At 39.0% G+C, this 22,048-nt stretch overlaps 1 protein-coding gene across 1 annotated transcript in view; it reads right to left on the bottom strand.

Moving 5' to 3' along the window:
* Positions 1 to 4,323: 4,323 nt before the first annotated feature.
* The window catches only part of FREM3 (FRAS1 related extracellular matrix 3), a 79,089-nt gene continuing 61,364 nt past the window's right edge, over positions 4,324 to 22,048 (bottom strand). Inside the window, exons 6-8 of the mRNA XM_003928014.3 lie at positions 18,842 to 19,093; positions 6,473 to 6,622; positions 4,324 to 4,867 (exon numbers count right to left, since the gene is read on the bottom strand). Of these exons, the coding sequence (XP_003928063.2) occupies positions 4,626 to 4,867; positions 6,473 to 6,622; positions 18,842 to 19,093 (644 nt within the window). The 3' untranslated portion in view covers positions 4,324 to 4,625. The remainder of the gene's footprint in view (positions 4,868 to 6,472; positions 6,623 to 18,841; positions 19,094 to 22,048) is intronic.

The following is a 22,048-nucleotide window of genomic DNA, read 5'->3' as shown; positions in this document are numbered from 1 at the left end:
TTTCATTAGATTTCTTAATGCTTACATTATTCATCGATTAGGCTAATGCTGGACTGCCTACAGCTTCTTTCTAAATATGGATCTACTAATGCCTCAGGCTGGAGTTTCTATTGCTTTCAGGACATTGTATATCTGCTGATGCTGCTTCCAAGTATTACCTCTGTCAGATGGACTGCATTATGTCTTCAGGACAGGGCCTTGAATCTCTACATAAAGATCCCCTCACAGCAGACACTGAGTGTCATCCTCTGTCTCTATTCTCTGAGCATGCGTTCTAGTGTTCTTCATTTTACTTCATTGCCAATATCATCAAACTCTGCTGATCTCTCCCTGCCTGTGGTACTAGCTCCCTGTGGCTGCTATAACAAATCACTATAAACTTGATGGCTTAAAAAAAACAGAAATTTATCATAGTTCTGGAGTTGAGGAGTCCAAAATCAGTATTATTGGGACAAAGCCTAGGTGTTGGCAGGGCTGTGTTTCCTCCAGAGGGTCTGGAGGTGAATGTGCTTCTGGCCTGCCAGCTTCAGAGGGCTGCTGGCCTTCCATGACTTGTGACCCCATCACTCCAACCTCTGCCTTTCATAGTCACATTGCATCCTCCTCTTCTGCATGTAACCTCCATCTCATGCCTTCTTCTTTTTTTAAATTTTAAGTTCTGGGGTACATGTGCAGATCTTGCAGGATTGTTACATAAGTATACACATGCCATGGTGGTTTGCTGCCTCCATCCCCTTATCACCTACATTAGGCATTTCTCCTAATGTTATCCCTCCCCAATCTCCCTGCCCCCTGCTATCCCTCCCCTAGCTCCCCACCCCCCAGCGTGTGATATTCTCCTCCCTGTGTCCATGTGTTCTCATTGTTCAACACCCACTTATGAGTGAGAACATGTGGTGTTTGGTTTTCTGTTCTTGTGTCAGTTGGCTGAGAATGATGGTTTCCATCTTCATCCATGTCCCTGCAAAGGACATGAACTCATCCTTTTTTATGGCTGCATAGTATTCCATGTTGTATATGTGCCACATTTTCTTTATCCAGTCTATCATTGATGGGCATTTGGGTTGGTTCCAAGTTTTTGTTATTGTGAACAGTGCCTCAGTGAACATATGTGTGCATGTGTCTTTATAATAGATAAATTTATAATCCTTTGGGTATATACCCAGTAATGGGATTGTGGTTCAAATGGAATTTCTATTTCTAGGTCCTTGAGGAATCACCACACTGTCTTCCACAATGGTTGAACTAATTTACACTCCTATCAACAGTGTAAACGTGCTCCTATTTCTCCACATCCTCTCCAGCATCTGTTGTCTCCAGATTTTTTAATGATCGCCATTCTAACTGGTGTGAGATGGTATCTCAATGTGGTTTTGATTTGCATTTCTCTAATGACCAGTGATGATGAGCATTTTTCATGTTTCTTGGCCACATAAATGTCTTCTTTTGAAAAGTGTCTGTTCATATCTTTTGCCCACTTCTTGATGGGGTTGTTTTTTCTTCTGTATTTTAGTTCTTTGTATATTATGGATATTAGCCCTTTGTTAGATGGGTAGCTTGCAAAAATTTTTTCCCATTCTGTTGGTTGCCAGCTCACTCTAATGACTGTTTCTTTTGCTGTGCAGAAGCTCTTAAGTTTAATCATCTCGTGCCTGCTTATGAGGACTCTTGTGATTACATTTAGGGCCCATTCAGGATAATCTGGCTATCTCGAGATCCTTAATTACATATGCAAAGATGTTTTTTCTATATAAGGTAACATCCATAGGGTCCAGGGATTAGGGAAAGTCAGTGCTAAACATTCCTGCAGAGACCCTATGAAACGTCATCATGAGGTCATTATAATCTGTTTAATTTCCTCAGTTTTATAAATAGCAACAACTTGCTAATGAGCACATATATTTAGCGATGTAACTATAGAGTAAGTTTACAAAAAAATGACTGATAATCTCATTACCCTAATACAAAGTTATTGCCATTTCCAGGCATTTTTCTTTTAGACTTTTCTGTACATTCAAGGATTGCAATAGCCACATGGTCATGAATACTCTAGAATTCATACTGTTCTATCAAGTAGATGTCCTATAATTCAGTTAACCAGTTCCTGAGTTTGGGCATTTAGGGTGCTTATAATTATTTATTATTATAAATAAGGTCAGGAGCAGCAACATTCTGCTGCCTTAGCGACAAAGCTTTGAATGCTTAGCTGGCAGGCTCTATAGCTAACTACAGAGTCATCAGTGTTGGGTTGCTCCCCATAGTTCACTATCTCCTGGGCTGAACCCTGGCAGGTACGGCAGTGTACCAAGGACCTATGACTGGTGTCTCTGCTCCAGTAAATGATGGCCCTTAAATGCCTTTCTTTTTCATTCACCCTGTCAGTGGATCCCTTAAATTGGACCCTGAGTACTGGAATAAAATATACAACATCTTAACCATTTAAGGTTTACACACCAACAGCAACATCATGGGACCTCTAGTGTATCTCCATTACACTTTCCAGCTCTGAGAAAACGAAAGTATTGTGAGAAAAAAATACTTAATATTTTTTCTATGAAAACGTTAGCATAGGGGAAGAGCATTTAAGGGATAACACATGAGCCTGATTTTCCAGAAATGCAATTCCATTCTTGGTAGGAAATCAGGCATTTTTTCACTTTTTCAGGCCACTAGATTACTTTCATTATTGAACTGTAGAATCCGCTGTAAGTCATAACTAGAATACACCAGGTTTTATCCTAGAAACCTAAAAACGTAATTTTGTTTCTCTAGCATATCTTAATGAGTAGAAGCTGGGAATGAAACAGACTTTATAAAAAGCACTGTTTTTAATATCCTCCCTCCAAATATAAATGCCTAAACATTGCATTCATCTGAATGTACTTAAGTAACAAAAATACAGTGAGAGAGAGAAAGGGTGATTTTCTGAAAAATACTGAAGGACCGGAATTAATTTCAAGTTCAAAACAGAATTTTCCATAATCCTGACAATGTGAATTTCACCTGGGCACACAGGAACTCAGCAGGAAATACAGTTGTTTCTTCATTTGGAGCCCAAATCAGGGCCTCTTCAGGGTCTCTTAGATATACCTGAGAGTTATTTTAGTTCATGTGCAGTTTTTCTACTACTTTTTTTCTGTGTGTGAAAGGAACATATCTCATTGACCTGAAGAACAAGCCCAATAAATATTTGTTGAATTTAAATTTAAAAGATGTTTGGGCCTGGCACGTGGCTCATGCCTGTAATCTCAGCACTTTGGGAGGCCGAGGTGGGAGGATCATGAGGTCAAGAGATCGAGACCACCTTGGCCAACATGGTGAAACCCCGTCTCTACTAAAAAATACAAAAGTTAGTTGGGCATCGTGGCACACAGTTGTAGTCTCAGTTACTTGGGAGGCTGAGGCAGGAGAACTGCTTGAACACAGGAGGCAGAGGTTGCAGTGAGCCGAGATTGGGCCACTGCACTCCAGCCTGGCCCCTGGTGACAGAGCAAGACTCGGTCTCAAGAAAAAAAAAAAAAAAGATGTTTGACCCTGGTATTTGGGCAAATTACATGGTAAGGGAGAGTGATTTTTTGTTAGTAGATACGCACTCAGAAAGGAATCAGATGGAACTGGAAGAGATCTTATCAGAAATCAAGTCTAAATTTTTCATTTTACAGAGGGAGAAGTGAAATCAAGAGTTCTAAGGTAGCCTAGAAAAATATTTTCTCTGGTTGGGAAAATGAAAGTCTAGCAAAGAAGTAAAACCTGGGCTGACAGTAGACACGGACTTCTTGACCTTTATATGCAGACTACATCACAGTCAAGAACCTTTTTAGCCCCATTCAGTATTTGGACAAAATACTTGTGGAAATGTTTTCTGTTATACACCATGTTGGCTTGAGAATAAGTTAAATAAATGTCTGAAACACTGATTTTAAAAAAAGATCTGCACAAGAAGTACCTAAAAAGTAATGATGGGGCATAAAAATATGTTTTCAAAATAATTTGGAAACTGATTTATGTGGTATTGGTCATGTGTATATATAGTGTCAATTTAACATTAATTAAGAACTAACTGGGCAGTTTGTGAACCATGCAATTTTCAATTTTTCTTTCTTCCCCTTTCCACTACTTGCATTTTTATCACTTTACTGTTTATTATCCTTTTTTACAAAAGAATGCAAATGAATGGAGAGTTGAAAAATTTCCCTACCAAGTAGTCTGATAAGGACTCGTGAAGAAAAATGGAAGAATTAGCTAAAAAAACTTTATATATGAAAAAAGAGAGAGTTGAAAACTGTTTCATATCCAACATCAATCAGTAAAGAGAGGTTAGTCCTTTGATCTTAACTTTTGATTTAATTGATGGCAGTGGGTTTCTTGCTTTCCTCAGAAACAAAGTAAAACAAAATAGAAAAAGAACACGGACACAGTCTAATTCTTTGTGGGCTCAATCTTTTCTCTGTATATATATTTCTATCTCCATGCAGTCACATAAATTACATTTCCACATATCACCAGAATATAACATCAGTGACAATATCATTGACACCCCAGAATTGCTAAGATCTATAAACTGTAGAATTTCATTTCGTTGTTAGTAGACGTGCTTTGGCTGTTTTATTCCCTCTTAAAGTCTTTCAATCAAAGGAACCACAAGCACTCTGCTTACAGTCAGTGAAGGTATCCTTGATGAAAATGGTAGTTTTATTTGGTTCTCCAAGCACTGCACCCATAGGCATCTGAAGATGTAATTCAAATTTCTCTGGGCCTTCCAAGGTGGGCTGTCCGATGTCATCAAGGATGGTCACTCGGAATGTCTGCATGCGGACTCCTGGAGCAAAGTCCAGATTTTGGTTGACGCCAACATAATCTGTTCCAGCTAGTGAAAAAGGAAACAGGCACTAGTGAGACTGTAGGATTTGTCGTAAGTTTTCGTTCAGAGAAAAATGAGCCTCTCATCAACTCTGTGGCATTCTTCTTTGTACTCAACACTCTCAGAATCGTACATGGTGGGTTTGATCCCCAGAAGGGGGAACTTCCATGTTCTACCAAATGCCTTAGAGTACCTTGTGCCATGCCCACGTGCCATCCTCACCAGGGCTCTACACATCTAGACCAGGCACACCACCTTCCAACTACTTCCACCAAGATCCTGCCAATGATATTGAAGGATCTCTGAAGGCAGCTTCGATTTGAAATGAAAGGACTTGGCTTTCTTATTTTTATCCTTGAAGATAAATATAATACATTTTATTTTGATTAGGTTTCACTCATTCACTTTTGCCAGACATGTATTTTAACCTCACCACATTCTGCTCAATTTTATGGAGCCATGAAGTTCTGCCATTCTTTGGGTTGTTATTAATCATTTTTGCAAGCTAGCCCACCTCACCATACAGCATCTTTGTGACTTATTTGAAAAGTCATCAAATGTAACCATAGTAATGTATGATAATCGATGGAATTAAATAGAAACAACCCCAAGTGCTATAAATATAAAAAGAAATTGAGGAACAGGAAATTTATATTGTCTCAAGGTACTTCTCCATAAAATATTTATTAATTTCAAAGTAAAAAAAGTGAATATAGTGAGGAACCCTGGCAGATACTACCTTACCCAAGTGATCAAAGTTAATAACCAGCAGTAATGGGATGAATGGAAACGGTGTGCCATTTAGCAGAATACAATGGGAGGATAGTATCGTCTTTGCGATATTCCTGCTAAAGATGCATGACCTGAATCTAATTATGGAAAACCAACAGACAAACCCAAATTTGGAAGACATTCTACACAGTATAATAACAGGGTGGTAATCTTCAAAAGCATCAAGGTGTTGACAGGACCGATGAAGAAAACAAAAGCAGACATGACAGCTAAATAGAATGCCTGCTTTAGAACTGGATTCTTTTGCTGTGAAGAATAATTTGAGGACAACTGGTGAAATTCTAATGAGGTCTGAGTAGATTATGGAGGTGTATCAAGTTAATTTCTCAGTTTATGCTTGTTTTGTGGTTACACAAGAGAATATCTTGGAAGGAATTACATCGTAAGTTTTCTGAGACATGGTTCCAAACTCACTCTCAATGGTTAAGAAAAAAAAAGCATCTCACTCTACTTACTGCTATTTGGTAAATTTGAGATTACTCCAAAAATTTTTTTTAAAGGCACCAAATAATGACATTAAGAAAACAAAACAAGGTCAGGCCTGGTGAGTCAGGCCTGCAATCTCAGTACTTTGGGAAGCTGAGGTGAGCAGATCACTTGAGGCCAGGAGTTGGAGACCTGCCTGGCTAATACAGCGAAACCCATATTTATTTTGTAACCAGCAGAAGTCATTACATATACAAACCATCTATGTGCTCAAGCCAGAGAAACTTTCAATCAGAGCCCATCAACAGAGACTAAGCATGCTTACACTTAAAAGACTAGGCCCCACATAAACGTGTATCATGATGATGACATATCTTTAAATGGCCCTCTCACCTTCTGCGGAGTCCTTCTCTGACTTTCTGGAGTGCACAGTGACGGATGACGGTTGGGAAAGATCAGTGCCTCTTCTCCAAACACAAATCTCCACATAGCCAGCACTTTCATTGACATGATATTCAGCATCCCCAAAGTGCAGGGCAGGTTCTAGAGAGGCAAAAAAGACAAAGAATGGGATATGCAAATTAGCCTGACCTGATCACTATGCCTTATATATATCAAAACACCACTATGTACCCATAAATATGTACAATTACTACATGCTCATTAAAAAGAAAAGAAAGAATGACCCTACCACCATTATCTGAGCACAGGCCACCTGCCTCCTGTATGCCTGAGGTGAGCAAATTGCAAGTGTGTTACATTACCACAGTTACAGGACTATTCAAAATGTTAGGGAAGCACAGAGTGAAGAATAATTAATTTATTGAGGAACTACATATGGCTTCCCAGAGAGGGCAACTCTTTATCAAAGCCTTAAGAAAATGAATAGGCATTTGCCATATTGACACATTCCAGATCAGAGAAAATCACCAACAAAGATGGAGGCTCATAAACGCATGCTGTGTTCAGTATTTTGGGAGCTGTTTGGTATAACTGGGACAGAAGGCACAGAGTGCTTTATAGTGTCAATATGGCACCAGATGATTCAGCAAAAAATGAACTCAAATCAGATCAGGAGAGGTCTTGTATGCCATGGTAAAACTTTTAGCAGTTTTACTATTACTACTACTTTCTCAGCAGTTAAGCAGTCTACTAAAATATATCCTTAAGCAAATATTTACTAAATCTGATTTCTAGCCTCCAAAATTTGAATTTAAATTCAGATATGCTTCTGCTGCATTGTAGTATGTTTGCAAAGGTTTAATCTCCATAACTAATTTTCCATTTGACAAGCTCAAGGGGTCATTCCTCCATGGTGAATCTGCTACTTTTTTTTTTTCTTTTTTTGAGACGGAGTTTCGCTCTTGTTACCCAGGCTGGAGTGCAATGGCGCGATCTCGGCTCACCGCAACCTCCGCCTCCTGGGTTCAGGCAATTCTCCTGCCTCAGCCTCCTGAGTAGCTGGGACTACAGGCACGCGCCACCATGCCCAGCTAATTTTTTGTATTTTTAGTAGAGACGGGGTTTCACCATGTTGACCAGGATGGTCTCGATCTCTTGACCTCGTGATCCACCCACCTCAGCCTCCCAAAGTGCTGGGATTACAGGCGTGAGCCACCGTGCCCGGCCCATGTAGCCAATATTTTTAAAATGACTCCCTTGGCCGTGTGGGTCAGGGAGTCGTCCCTGGCCTGGGGTAATCTTAGTCTCTGGCTGCTCCTATACTCTTTCTTTTGTCTTACTCCATGATAGTTGTCCTTATACAACAATTTCTTCAGGTGATCCATTTGACAGAGGGATATTTGATCTCTGCTTAAGAGAGCAAACATTTCCTTGAGTCTAGCAAAATAGAATAAAATTCCCCAGCTCTATCTGGAAAAAAAAAGAAAAGCTTGTCCTTGAGCAACTTGGGTACATCTTCAGGTGGCTAGATATTGTGTCATCACTTGGCCTAAATGAAAACATGCTTTCGTTACAAGATGATATATTTGACTCTCCTAAAAGGAAGCATTATTGGTATCTAACGTGTGCCTAGACTAGTAAATTATATGTAAAATCCTAACCCTGGAAAATGAATGTATGCTTTTCCCAGTATTTTCTTAAAACAGTCCATTCGGAAGGACATACGTTTTATTTCTGACTGAAGTGAAAACTAAACTACTGCTGGAGATACACCACGCACAGGAATTTGACAAGTGGCTAATGCTTAGCAACTTGAATGAACAGAAATATCATTTCATGTCATTATTCTAAAAAAATTATAATTATGTGGGAAGTGCACTAATACTCCTTGTGGTAGTTTCCTCAAGGCCAAAATAAAATGATATCATTCAAAACGATCATTAGAATCATGACTGGCAAAATCTGCATTTCTCTCGGGTAGGGACTAAAGCAGAAGCAGCTCCCGTAAGAGTCATACACTGACAGTTGGCCAATGAGCCCACCATTGGGAACTTGAAGATAGGAGGAAGTCACACCTCAGAATTTTACAAACCAATACCTGCTCTGAAATACCATGAACAGACAGAACCATGACAGAAGACCCTGTCAGAGTTAAATATCGTTAACTCTGGAGATTGAGCTGTTTTAGGCACTCAGTAGAGTCAAACTTGGGCTTAATGGAATGTGACAAAGCGTGACTTCGGTAGTCAGGCTAGGTCAGCATGGTTACATGTGTAGCATGGCCAACTGTTTTGTGCTGTATAAGGGAAAATGGCTTTAGCTGAAGTTAGTTCTGCGTGAGACCTAGAAAACAGTAAGAAGCCAAAAGAAGGAGAAATGAGTTACCTGTTGCTAGCCATCTTATGACAAAAGGTATTCTGACCTTGGATGTTGAGTCTTTAGGACCCTCAGTAGTTATTTGCCCAGGATGGAGATGGCTGTATTGGCTTGATGGGATTTCTAGGATCCCATTATCATCAGTTTCCTGCTTATGAAGTGGCTGCCCAGTAGAGTCTCATTTAAGGAGAGAATGTGTTAACCAGGGGACTCTGATTTTCAGTTTTCTTTGACTTTGGTTTTCACTGCAATTTATAATTTGTCATTTTGGCACATACATCATGTCTCTTGTGGGTCTACATCCTGTCTCTGTGCTCACACACAAAATTGAGCTTCTAGACCTCTGATGCTGGCAGTCAGGTCATGGACTGGAGTGACCAGCCAAGGAACTGCTTCTACATGACTGGAAGACACCTAGGTGGTTTTAGAAAACGGTGTTGTATCACAGTGCTCTGTAAAGAGATTGTGAAAGGTGTTAAGGCCAGTAGCATCGCCAGGAGCTTGGACATGCCCATTCCTCTCCACGCCTGAAAATTAAGTCACCAGAATCTGCACTCAGCATCAAGCTTCACCATGCTCACCTCTGCACTCAACACTAAACTCTGCACTTGGCACCTAACCCACCATTGGAAATCCCCTCTGCACTCAGCACCAGGATCTTCATTCCACACTAAACTCTGCACTCCACACCTAGCCAGCCATTGGAAAACCCCACCAAAATTTAAAGGAAGCCCAGCCAAAACCTGCCCAATAGTGCATTGCCCCATCCAGCCCACTCACCAGAAATCCCGCCTGCCTACCTATAGCAGCTTGCCACGTCCATGTCCTGTTTCTCCACAGCAAATCAGAGCTCCTTCCCTCCCTATATAACCCCAGGCCTGAGAGGAGTCAGGCACAACTTCTCTGGCCCTCTTTCCCTGGACCATAGAACCTTGCCTGTAGCAGAATAAATTGGTGTCTAATTGTTCTCATGCAGGCCTCAGTTTCTTCATTTTAAACTTGGCAATAAACTTTACAGAGAATAAACCTTATAAAAGGTACATCATCCTATGGATATCTAACCTTAAAACAATTTTGATATATTTTCTCCGATTTCTGGGATAAAAATCAGTGGCAATCAGTTGTTATTGTTTGCCTCATTTCCTCTCTCCCTGTTGTCTCTGATTGTGATGACCTCACATGTGAAACAGCAAAGGCAGTCTGTACTCTAAACATAGTTGATTCATTGAATACATTCTGTAGCCTCAGTAGACTGACGTATTTCTGAGATGAGGAGTTCTAGATAAAAGAACAACTTGAAGTAAATATATTCATTTGGAAATAATTTATGTATTATCTATATGAGAAAGAAAAAAAAAATCTTTTTATATGAGGAATGCAAGTCCCTTTAAATTATCCAGCCCAGAGAGGCATTTGAAATGTAGCACTCGTCACATCTTACTCCCCCTTGAGCTAAATAATACATTTCTTGAAGTCACTTGCTGTGGGGACTCTAGACTTACTGATGTCAAGCAGCCATAAAATGTCTTACACCCTATAATTCAACAGTGTATAGCCAACCACTAACCAATGTTATTTCTATAAACCAATGAGAATTCCTGACAAACAACTTTTTGTAATTGCCTTCTGTTACAGTTTGGACATTTGTTCCTTCCAAATCTCCTGTTGAAATGTTATCACCAGTGTTGGAGGTGAGGCCAGGTGAAAAGTGTTTGGATCAGGGGGTTGGATCTTTCATGAACATCTTGGTGCCATCCTCAAAGTAGTGAGTGAGTTCTTGCTCTATGAGTACCTGCATGATCTGATTGTTAAAAAGAGCCTGGCACCGCCTCACCTTTCTCTGTTGCATCTCTCTTGTCATGTGATCTGCACACATCAACTTCCCTTCCCCTTCTGCCATGTGTGGACCTTCCTGAGGCTCTCACCAGAAGCAGATACTGGCACCATGTTTTCTGTGCAGCCCACAGAACTGTGGCCCAAATAAACCTCTTTTCTTTATAATTTACCTAGCCTCAGGACTCTTTTATAGGAACACAAATGGATTAAGACATTCCATCTCCTGATTTGTTCCTTTTTCTCTAAAAACTTGAGCCTCTCCACTCTCTGCAGCATTCTTCAAGGCAACCTGGATGTTGTCCGAGGCTGCAGTCATCAAACTTTGGCTTAGATAAACTCTATATTAATTTTGCCTCAGCTTCTTCTTTTTAGATAGACATATTCAGGATACTAAGAGAATATTTTAAAGTTATATTTTTAAAATTAATTGTTAATATCTTAAATGATAAAAACAGTGGCAGATCTCAAATATCAGGGGTGCTGAGAACTCAAGAGCACAACCAAAATCATTTAGGAAGCTCCTGAAAGGTAACTAGAAGCCACAACTTGGAAACTTGCCTCCTTTTTAAATTACATAATATTTTAGTGTGACTTCATGAACACATCACACAGATGATCATGTATGTGGATTCTAGCATTGCATTTTAAGCTTAGCAATATGCTTGATCCTCAGTAAATGTTACAGAATCTAAATGCACGTTCCCACAATCCAATAATTATAAATAATGACTTGCTCAGATAAGTATGTAGCAATTCAGATTGTTTACACTGAGCTATGAATCTTCCATCATTAGTTCTGTGCATAATTCTTTTCTCCATTAAAAAGCCTTCATTCATTCAAGGATAATCTTATTAAAGATCAAGTTGGGTAGGACAGAAGGCAGGGATAGGCTTTGTAGTTCTGTACTAAGCAAGTGGCAGTTCACTATAAATGTCTCTTGAATGAATTATCTACTTGTTAAGAATCTACTCAAACCATTTCAAACAACATTGCAACCTAACAATTGGATTGTATACTGGATTTTGTGTAATTTTCTTCCTTTCTTTGCTTTTTTTTTTTTTTTTTGAGACAGAGTTTCCCTCTTGTTGCCCAAGCTGAAGTGCAATGGCGTGATCTCAGCTCACCATGAACTCTGCCTCCTAGGTTTAAGTGTTCAAGGGATTCTCCTGCCTCAGCCTCCTGAGTAGCTGACATTACAGGGATGTGCCACCATGTCTAACTTATTTTTTATTTTTAGTAGATATGAGGTTTCTCCATGTTGGCCAGGCTGGTCTCGAACTCCTGACCTCAGGTGATCCACTTGCCTTTGCCTCCCAAAGTGCTAGGATTATAAGCATGAGTCACCATGCCCAGCCCTTTCTTTGCTTTTTCCCCCTTCCTTTTAATATTTGATATTGAGAATTTTCTCAAGTTCTCTTCTGAACATTAGAGAATTTAAAACTACCAAGGTGGCCAGGTGCGGTGGCTCACACCTGTAATCCCAGCACTTTGGGAAGCCAAGGTGGGTGGATCACAAGGTCAGGAGTGATCTGCCCATGTGAAGTGGTAAACACATCAGTGGGTGACAGGCGCCTGTAATCCCAGCTCCTTGAGAGGCTGAGGCAAAAGAATCAGTGAGCCAAGATAGTGCCATTGCACTCCAGCCTGGGTGACAGAGCCAGACTCCATCTCAAAAAACAAGTAAGCAAGCAAGCAAGCAAGCAAACAAACAAATAAAAACTACCAAAGTTTTAAGTAAAAATTAAGTAGGAATATGGCAGGGCTCAGGGATATATTTCTTCAAGAAATAGATATTAAGACTTCTACTTGTTTTTATATATTCTTATCTATAACTGCTCTTAGAGTTAAGTACCATTTAGCTTATCTTACTAACTTTATTGTTCACATGATGGCTTTGTTGTTCATACAATGTGGCACTAACAAAATTCAAGTATTTTGGTGTAATTTTTGGAATTTAATTAGTGTTATTCTCTTGTTTCAGTGGCCACCATGATTCACAGATATAACTTTATTATTTGAAATATAAAAACCAAAGTCAAAGAGAGAGAAAAATGGAGCCAAAGTGGTTTGCCAGAATATGCATTGGATTAATTAAGAAAGTGGTGGTCACGAAGAAAGCCATTTACAGTCTTTATTCTGTTCCTTCCTCTGACTTTCATGTGCAGCCAATAAAGACACTATCATTTTAATTTTCTACCACTTAACTCCAAATACTGAGAGGCAAACAATTTACTACTTTATAACTGAGCAAAAAGTCTCCTTTTATTATCTTACAATCTTTATTTAATTACGACTTCATAAACAAAGTGGTAATTTAGTGCCATTTCTATTTTTCTGAAAAGTCGAGTATACCCAAGTGTTTTCCTGGGCAGATTACTTCAATTGGCTCATGGTTCTTTTTTCCATTGTGGCCAATTTTCATTTCTACACAGACATTTGCTTGGCCTATGAGATGACTAGCAAAATGTGCCAGCTCCTTTTATTTCAGATTTTTGTTTACTTATTAAGTAGCATGTCGTTTGCATCTCTTTCTTCAAAATTTTTACTGATGAACAACTGGATTCTTTGTTCAGTTATGCACACACGGTCAGCAGGTCTCTGCATAAAATGAGACAATGCTAGAGACCCACGGTATTAAAACAGGATCAAGGTGCATTACAAAATCCTATTGTTCACCTGCGTGAAGAGAGCCAACATGAAAGGGCTGGTATCTCCTCCAGACTACCTACATTTTGGCTATGTGCATATGAAAACATGTTTTTCAAGGGGTTTGCTTGCTAAATGGTACCTGTGAAGTTACGATATTCTTAGCAACTTTATTATTATTTTTTTTGCATGCATTTGAAGACAGCTGAAACAATTTTAAACTAACAATTCGGTCAAACTTTACTGACTGGTGGTTTCCTGTGGGTTTTGAACATGAAGGTAAATTTTTATTATCAGAAACACTAGATGGCCACCTGTATCACTGCAGTTAGTAACTTTATTTATTTATTTATTTTGAGATGAAGTCTCACTCTGTCGCCAGGGCTGGAGTGTAGTGGTGCAATCTCAGCTCACTGCAACCTGCACCTCCTGGGTTCAAGTGATTTTCCTGCCTCAGCCTCCCCAGTAGCTGGGACTACAGGCACCTGCCACTATGCTTAGCTAACTTTTTATATTTTTAATAGAGACAGGGTTTCATCATGTTGGCCAGGCTGGTCCCGAACTCCTGATCTTGTGATTTGCCTCCCTCAGACTCCCAAAGTCCTGAGATTACAGGAATGAGCCACTGTGCCCAGCCCATTAGTAACTTTAAAAGGAAGAAAATATTTATCTGTGGAAGGTTTGGCTATTTCTTAGGGGTAAATGCATCCCAGAACCACATCACTGAAGGATCATAGGAGAGTACAAAAGAGTTATGAAGACAGGGGCAGAAATCTGGGCTTTAACTGGCTGGGCAAACTTGCAAAGCCACTTAGTACATTTACTTCAACAATGAGAAGGCTGAACCACATGATCTTTATTTCTAAGATTTTATGCTTTTATGAATCTAGAAGGATTTATATCTATTTCTCATCCTTAGGCAAGACTTACATACAAACAACTTAGGTAATATTATATTGCATATTCTCTTCTTAAAAGTATTTCAAAAAATCTTTCTCTGCAGTATATTTTGGTATCTAGAACTTTACCAGAAAAATTTTCTTAGGTTTGAACCTGAGATGCAATGGCTGAAGGTTATTATTAATATCCTTTATTTGGTTTCAAGAAAAACTCCAGAATAGTGTTTCCCCCTTGATGGCTGGATTCTTCACTGCTGTATCCTCTATGCCTAGCAGAGTTCCTGATACATAATGAGGCTCAACAAAGATTTTGGAACTAATAAATTAATAAACAAGTAGTTCTTAATAAATATAAAGCATGAGGCTAATTCTCCATCCTATTAAATAAAAGAATTGGCCTATGGCATTCCTGCACAGTCTTGAACCATGTTCTTGATATCACCTCATTTATGACTTTGCTCCAGCTGTTTCCTCCACCTGAAATGCTATTGTCCTTCTTTTCTCTATCCTCAAGTTTACCCATCCAGACAGGACGAATGATACATTTTTCTTGAGCTCCTTCAGCTAGAAGAAATTTATGGCTTTTCTTGACTTCCTTGGTCCTTCATCTGAGCCTGTCTTGCCTTAATCACTTTTTACCTTGCTCTGTAGTTGGTTCACCGTGTTACTAGAATAGGAATTGAAGATTTAGGAAAAGGACATACAGTCAGAAGCAGGGAACTCTATGATTAAGAGTTAGATTGAGCATCCTTGACTTGTGTGGTGCACACTCAGATGTGCAATACTCTTGTAGGATTATGAGTGTAGCAGAGAAGGCCGTATTTGCTTAATGATAAGAAGAATTTCATTTCCACACCAGTCACTGAATTTTCTAATTATAAGTTGGTAACTTATATAGATGTTTCCTCCAGAAACAATACTAACGTTATTAATTTCCTTTTGTTGCCGTAATAAGTTACCACAAATTTAGTGGCTTAAAACAACACAAATTTATTCTATTATAGTTCTTTGAGTCAGAAGTCTAACCAAAATAAAGGGTGTTGCCAGGGCTGTGTTCTAACTGGAGCCTTCAGGAAGAAATCCAACTCCTTGACTTTTCTAGCTTCGAGAGGCTACCTGCATTCCTCGGCTCGTGGCTCTTTCCTCCAGCTTCAAAGTGCCTCACTCCAACCTCTGGTTTCAGTCATTGGATCCCCTTCTTCTCTGTGATCCTCTTGCCTCTCTCTTATAAGCACCCTGCTGATTACTCTGGGCCCACTTGAGAAACTCAGGATAATCACTTCATCTCAACAGCCTTACCCTCAAAGTCCGTTTTGTCATGTAAGGTGACACATTCACAGCGTTGGTGGTTAGAATGTGAATATCTTTGAGGTCCATTATTCAGCCTACAATATTGACCAAAGGACTTGAATGTCTGCTCTTTTGGCAGCCATTCATTTATTATACATACAAACACTAATATTTTGGTTAACGAGCTCTCTTTATTCTTTTGTGTGGTGCTCCCCGAAGTCACCTCAGTTCTGAGCATACCAACAGAGTCATATCATCTCACCCGTTAAATTGCTTGCTTAGATCTAATATCTGTTGCGTGCTTCATGCTTTGTTTCTAGTTATTGTAGTTTTCAGATAAGCTCCGGTTTTTGAGCTTATTCTAAAACTATGTTAGGTAAAACTACCTTGCTCTGTAGTTGGTTCACCGTGTTACTAGAATAGGAATTGAAGATTTAGATTTAGGAAAAGGACATACAGTCAGAAGCGGGGAACTCAATGATTAAGAGTTAGGTTGAGTATCCTTGACTTACACTCAGATGTGCAATACTCTTGTAGGATTATGAGTGTAGCAGAGAAAGCTGTATTTGCTTAATGACAAGAAGAGGTCATCTTTCCATTTCATTTCCACACCAGTCACTAAATTTTCTAATTATAAGTTGGTAACTTGTATAGAAGTATGCAGAAAACATACTTCTTCTTGAGGAAGAAGAGATAGAACAATTGAAGGTCAGACAGCCTCATTCTTCACTTTTAGTTCAAAATTTCAGGCTAGTTTTAAAAGAAATTTCCTTCTAATTATCTGGGTAAAATTATATAATGCACTTGCTTATCAAAATGTAACTCAACATGTACTTGAAAAATGTTAGAGTGTAGCATGAGTCAAACAGGGGTAGGCCTTGGAAAAATAAAAGACAAAATGGATAGCTTAAAATGCATGACCATTCAAGTTTTTGCTTCACCAGTTAAGTCTCTTTTTAACCTGGCTTATATAGAGCAAAACTTTGACACACATTTTTCTAAGTTAATGACAAAATTTTAATGGAAAAACTCAGCCTACAGGATGCATCATTTTTGTGTATGGGTGGTGTTTATTAACTAATGCCTTCTTAGAATGACTTAAGAATTATAGAATTATGGAGTGAAAGGGTTCCTATAGGCAACCCAATCAATTCCCTTATTTCATGATTGGGAAACAGAGCCCCAGATAGCTTGACCTAGTCAAGGTTACCCAGAGACAGTGTGTCTCAGGCTTAGAATCCAAAATCTCCAGGCCCCCAGCTCAAGCTTTTCTGGCTCAGTTGTGCCACTTTTGATTCTCTTCCTTTTTTTCTCCCATTTCTTTCGTTGTGTGTACTTTGAAAACCTATTACTAGCTTTGCTAGAGAAACATAACGGAGACTGTTCTAATGCCAATCTTTCCTGCTATAGGAAAAGATGTGATAGTGAAGGGAAAAGGAATTTGAAACTATTGTGTTTACAAATTCCAACTTTTCGTGTTAATTCTTCATCATGATGGAAAAGTAAGCATTGATTAAAAAAAGGAGAATATACTGTATAATACAATTATGCATTTCCATAAAAAGTTGAAAATTCATTCAAATTATTTTAAGAAAAGCAATCTTTGTTTTAATTCCAATGAAGAAATTTTTGAAAAGAAAGGTACACAATGAAGAAAGCATGGATCTCAGGGCCTATTCTTATTCTTAGCTCTTGATGCTTGTAAAGATGTGTTTTGGAACTGAACTTAGTCCTTGAAAATTCTTTTTTCTTTTTAATGGAGCAAAACTAGTCTACTGAACATTTCAGAGATCTGGTCCACAGGGTGCAATATTCCCAAATAAAGTCATTTAGGAGACTAAACAACAAACAAACTGTAGGAGATCGGTCAGGGTGGGGGGAGAAGCTACAGGGAAAGAGGCAGGCCTTTGGAAAGGTCGGAAGGCTCTGCAAAGCTTCTGGTGAGAATAAAGTTGAAGGCAGCTGATTCTCTTACTCTGAGGCTGAGGGTGAAGAGTAGGTAACAAGGGAGTGTAAAGAAATCTATCTAGGTAAGTTATTTACTTAATGTCAGTCAGAGACCGACCTTTGATCGTTGACATGCAAGATTCCTCCCTGTAAAGGGAGACGACAATCTTAATTACCCACAATTGTGTTGGCTTCAGGCCTTTGACATTATACCAGTACTGAATAAATACAAGCAGCTCTGGCTTATTGAGACTGCTCTCTCCAGCAGTCTCTTAGCTGTTCTTACATAAAATACGTGTGTCTGAATACTCCTTTCATCTGCCACTTGGCCAGAGTCTGCAGGATAGACTCAACAACAAACAAACAAACAAACGAAAGACCACCTTTAATCTCATTCATATTTTCCTTTGTTCTATGGTTATTATGAAGACATAATTTCAAACAGAACATGATAGTATATGATAAATTTACCATACCTAACTGGAGAGTGTATAAACTGTTCAAACTTTACAAATCTCTGTTTATCTCTTGGCATAGCTCTCAGTTTAATGGAAGCTTTGTGCTGCATCCATAAAGCAGTCATATTAATTTTGGGTCTACATTAACAGCCCAGTCTAACCCTTCTTAGGTCTAAGCTCAGCAACTCACAGCCACTCAAATCCTGATAGAAGCGTGGTTGAGAGATGAAGCCGTCAAACTAATACAAGATTAGTAATAACACAGTCTGATCCTGGCCTTGTCTTTATTACCATTTTCTATTAAAATACTTCTTATAGAAAGTGCAGGTGAGACCTAAGAAAATCATACTGGGCTTGATATTTTATGTTGTGTCTGGGAGGGGAGGGTTGGTGTTGAGGAATGAGGCACCCCTCTCTTCTCTGGCCAAATTTCAGCTGGGCTCCTTAGGGACTGGAAGCGAATGCCCTGCTAGGTAACCATAAAGAGGTCCAGATGTCGACACGTGGGGCTCCATCTTGTCTTTGTACCACTTGAAACTCACACCCTTGCTGTGAGGGATGATCCTTTTGCTGCTAAGATGAGGGTCCTCGTGGGGTAGTCCTGGCTGGGTGATTAGATACTTGACTTAAGTCTTCTTCCTAATTTCCTTCTAAGTCTTAGGTCACCTCCTTAGGCTGTGCTTTTCTTGTGTCATACCCAAATATTTAATCTTCTCAGATGGCTATTTTGTTGTTAGTGTTGGTGATGTCTATGCATTTAAAGAGCTACTCACAGTTTTTGGAGAAAAAAGAACATAAAATATTCTTTTAAAGACAAGTTAAGCTACATTCGCCTTTCCACTGTTGGGGGAACATGTGAGAAGAAGGCAGCTATTGCCAAAGGTTGGGAAGCAAGAAATAGACTTACCATCATAATGATCAGCTAGGATAGTCACCTTAGTGGTGGGGAATCTGGCTCCCAGCTGTCCTCCCACTGGCAGCCTCAGTGAAACACTGAAGGATTCCTCCTCTTCATAAAGGGAGTCGTCGATGATCAGGACCCTGCAGGTCTTCTGTGTCTGGTTCTTGCCAAAGTGGAGGATGCTGGTGTGGTCTTCCGGACGTGAGATGTAATCAGAGAATGATAACACTGTGGAAGAAACTGTGCCTGTGGCAGAACCTACAGAAATATGAGAAGGAACAGCGAAGTTGAGAAGAAATAGAATTCCAAACAAGAAGCATGTTTGTTTTCTTTAACCTATTTTTAGATAATAGCTGTCTGAATGATACAATGTACTTATGCTGACAAATGTTAATATTGTAATCAGAAGGTTTCTGGAATAGTCTAGTATTTTGACATGATCTAGATTAGTGATTTTAAAAAATAGAGTATATTGAATAAAGTTTGTTTATACTAGGGGCTAAAAAACAGTATCACAGGATGCTGGGCTAGCTTAGCTCAATTATTTCATATATAGATGGGAAAACTGAGGTGCAGTGAAATTAGGACTAGAGAATCCACAGCATGAAAATGGTATAGATTTTTTTCCTGCTGCTGCTCTGCCTATAGCGACAAAGCTGTGCACAGCATCTTTGTGATCTGATCATCATACAACCCAGCTAGAATTCCTTGTATGACACCATAATACAGCCAGAAAATGGTATCTTATTTTGCAAGGAGTGCAGGATTGATTAGAGTATTTCAGTTTACATTCAGTGTGTTTATTTTAAATGTTATTTTAATAATTTACTTGCATTAATATTCACCAATGTGAATGCACAGTTTGAAGAGTTTTGACAAATGCTTATAATCATGTGACCACCGCCACAATCATAACAAAACTTTCTTTATTCATCCACAAAAGTTGACTGTGTCTCTTGCAATCCATCTTCTTCCCTGTCTCCCAGGCCTTGGAAATCACAGATCTGCTTCATGTCATTATAGATTTATTTGCCTTTATGAGAAATTTTATACAAATGAAGCATATGTTCTGAATCTTTCATTTAGTACAATGCTTTTGAGATTCATCCATGTACGGTGATTTGTTTTCCCTTTTATTGCTGGCTATTGTTTCCCATTGTGTGGCTATTCCACAGTTTGTTTATCCATTTACCAGTTGCTAATTTGAGTTATTTCTAGTTCTTAGCAATTGTAAATAATGCTGCCATGACTATTCAAGTACAAGTCTGAGCGGGTACGCATATGTTGGTGCAAAAGCAATTCCGGTTTTCCCATTACTTTTAATGGCAATAACCACAATTACTTTTGCACCAACCTAATAATTTTTTTCTAGAATAAATACGTAGGATTTCGAGGACTTGATGCAGTTTTTGTAGTTTTAAAACAGCAGACCAGGCCCAGTGGTTCACACCAGTAATCCCAGCACTTTGGGGAGGCCGAGGTGGGCGAATCACAAGATTAGGAGTTTAAGACCAGCCTGACCAATATGGTGAAACACTGTCTCTACTAAAACTATGAAAATTAGCTGGGTGTGGTGGTGCGCACCTGTCGTCCCAGCTTCTCGGGAGGCTGAGGCGGGAGAATTGCTTGAACCCAGGGGCAGAGGTTGCAGTAAACCAATATCATGCCACTGCACTCCAGCCTGGGTGACAGAGCAAGACTCCATCTTAAAAAAAAAAAAAAAGAGAGAAAAGAAAAAACGAGCAAAACATAGGTTTAGGACTAAAAGACTGAAAAGTATTCATTGTAATTTAAATGATTTAGGCAGACCAGATTTAGGCAGAACAAACACTATAAAATAATATTATACCAGATAGGAAGTTTTTGAAAAGTATAAATATTTCCTACCATAGCACATTTTAATAAGAAGTAATGGGGAGATGACAGTGAGATTCTGGACTGGATGCTCTAGTCTTGTAAGAGTGTTTCTTGCTTATAGCTGTGGTACATGCACAGATGCATAATGACACCACTGTCATCTAAACATCCATACAAGTTGGTGGCCATCACTACATGCTGCCTGTACAGATCTAGGTTGTTAAAAAGTGATAGTGGTCTCCAACTGACCTCAGATAGTTTGCTCAGAAGGGCACTGACTCTAAGGTGTTTCAGAATGGTTTTTTTTGAAAGAACAAAAATTTTAGAATTATTCAGAAGTAACAAATTGACTGTTTCGCTATTCTGGAAACATAAAAATTGTTAGAGCTGGAGAGTTGATGAAAATAAAATGTGTTTGCTAGGGCAGAGGGCAGAAACTGATCAAAATGGAGAGGCACAAGGGGGACTATCACTTGGTGGGGAAGCTAGCTGAGTTTTCGTGGAGGTCTATGCTTTGAAACCTTATTATTTCATGAGATTCCATCTCTGGGGAAACGTATGCTTGAAAGAGTTTCCGTGCTCAAGTCAACCAGGATAGGCTGGTTCTCCAGATGTGAGACATAGTTCTATCACTGAATGCCTAAGACAGGCACTCTCCAGTTAAATGGGGAAGGAGGTGCGAGGCTAGCAATATAGAAAGGCTCTCAGGATGAGATGAAACACTGTCAGAGAGATCTTCTGTGTTCCAGGGCACATGGACAAAGGGAAAAAGGTGTTAAGCTCTTGCAACAATCTGATTAAATAGCAAACAACTTTTGGAATGCCTTTTAAAGAACCAGATGTTTAAGCAGAACTATACCTTGGAGAACACAATTCTCAATTTTGCCCAGCCATCAACGGCGCAGTATGTTGGTATGACAGTGGTATGACAAAGAACCTTGTCAGAAACCGCATGTTAACTCCTCAGGATAAATGCCAAAAGCAGATACTATACACCCTAGACTCACATAGTAAGTATCTAATACTGTCTTCACTAAATATAACTATCTGTATTAAACCTCTTTCTCAATATATATCACCTAATATTCAAATAATGATTTATTTATAGTTCATGAAACAAAAGCAGTTGAGATTTTTCTTTTTCTGTTTAATTTTTTTTTTTTTTTTTGTATTTGACCAATCCGCTGGTTGACATAGATGTGACCTTTAAGAAGGTTCATTTCTGGGTTAAATGAAAGACTGAAATATAATACTTCTTGAAAATCGTTTGGCTATTGAACTCTTTTAAAGCAGAAGGCAAGACAATATGTTTTAGCAAGATTTTTAAACAAAAGTTGATGAAAAAAGTTGTCTATG

Source organism: Saimiri boliviensis, chromosome 3 (genome assembly GCF_048565385.1).
Source record: "Saimiri boliviensis isolate mSaiBol1 chromosome 3, mSaiBol1.pri, whole genome shotgun sequence".
NCBI classification, from domain to species: Eukaryota; Metazoa; Chordata; class Mammalia; order Primates; family Cebidae; genus Saimiri; species Saimiri boliviensis.
The sequence above is the reverse complement of the archived record's forward strand: the minus strand, read 5'-3'. Positions and strand labels throughout refer to the sequence as shown.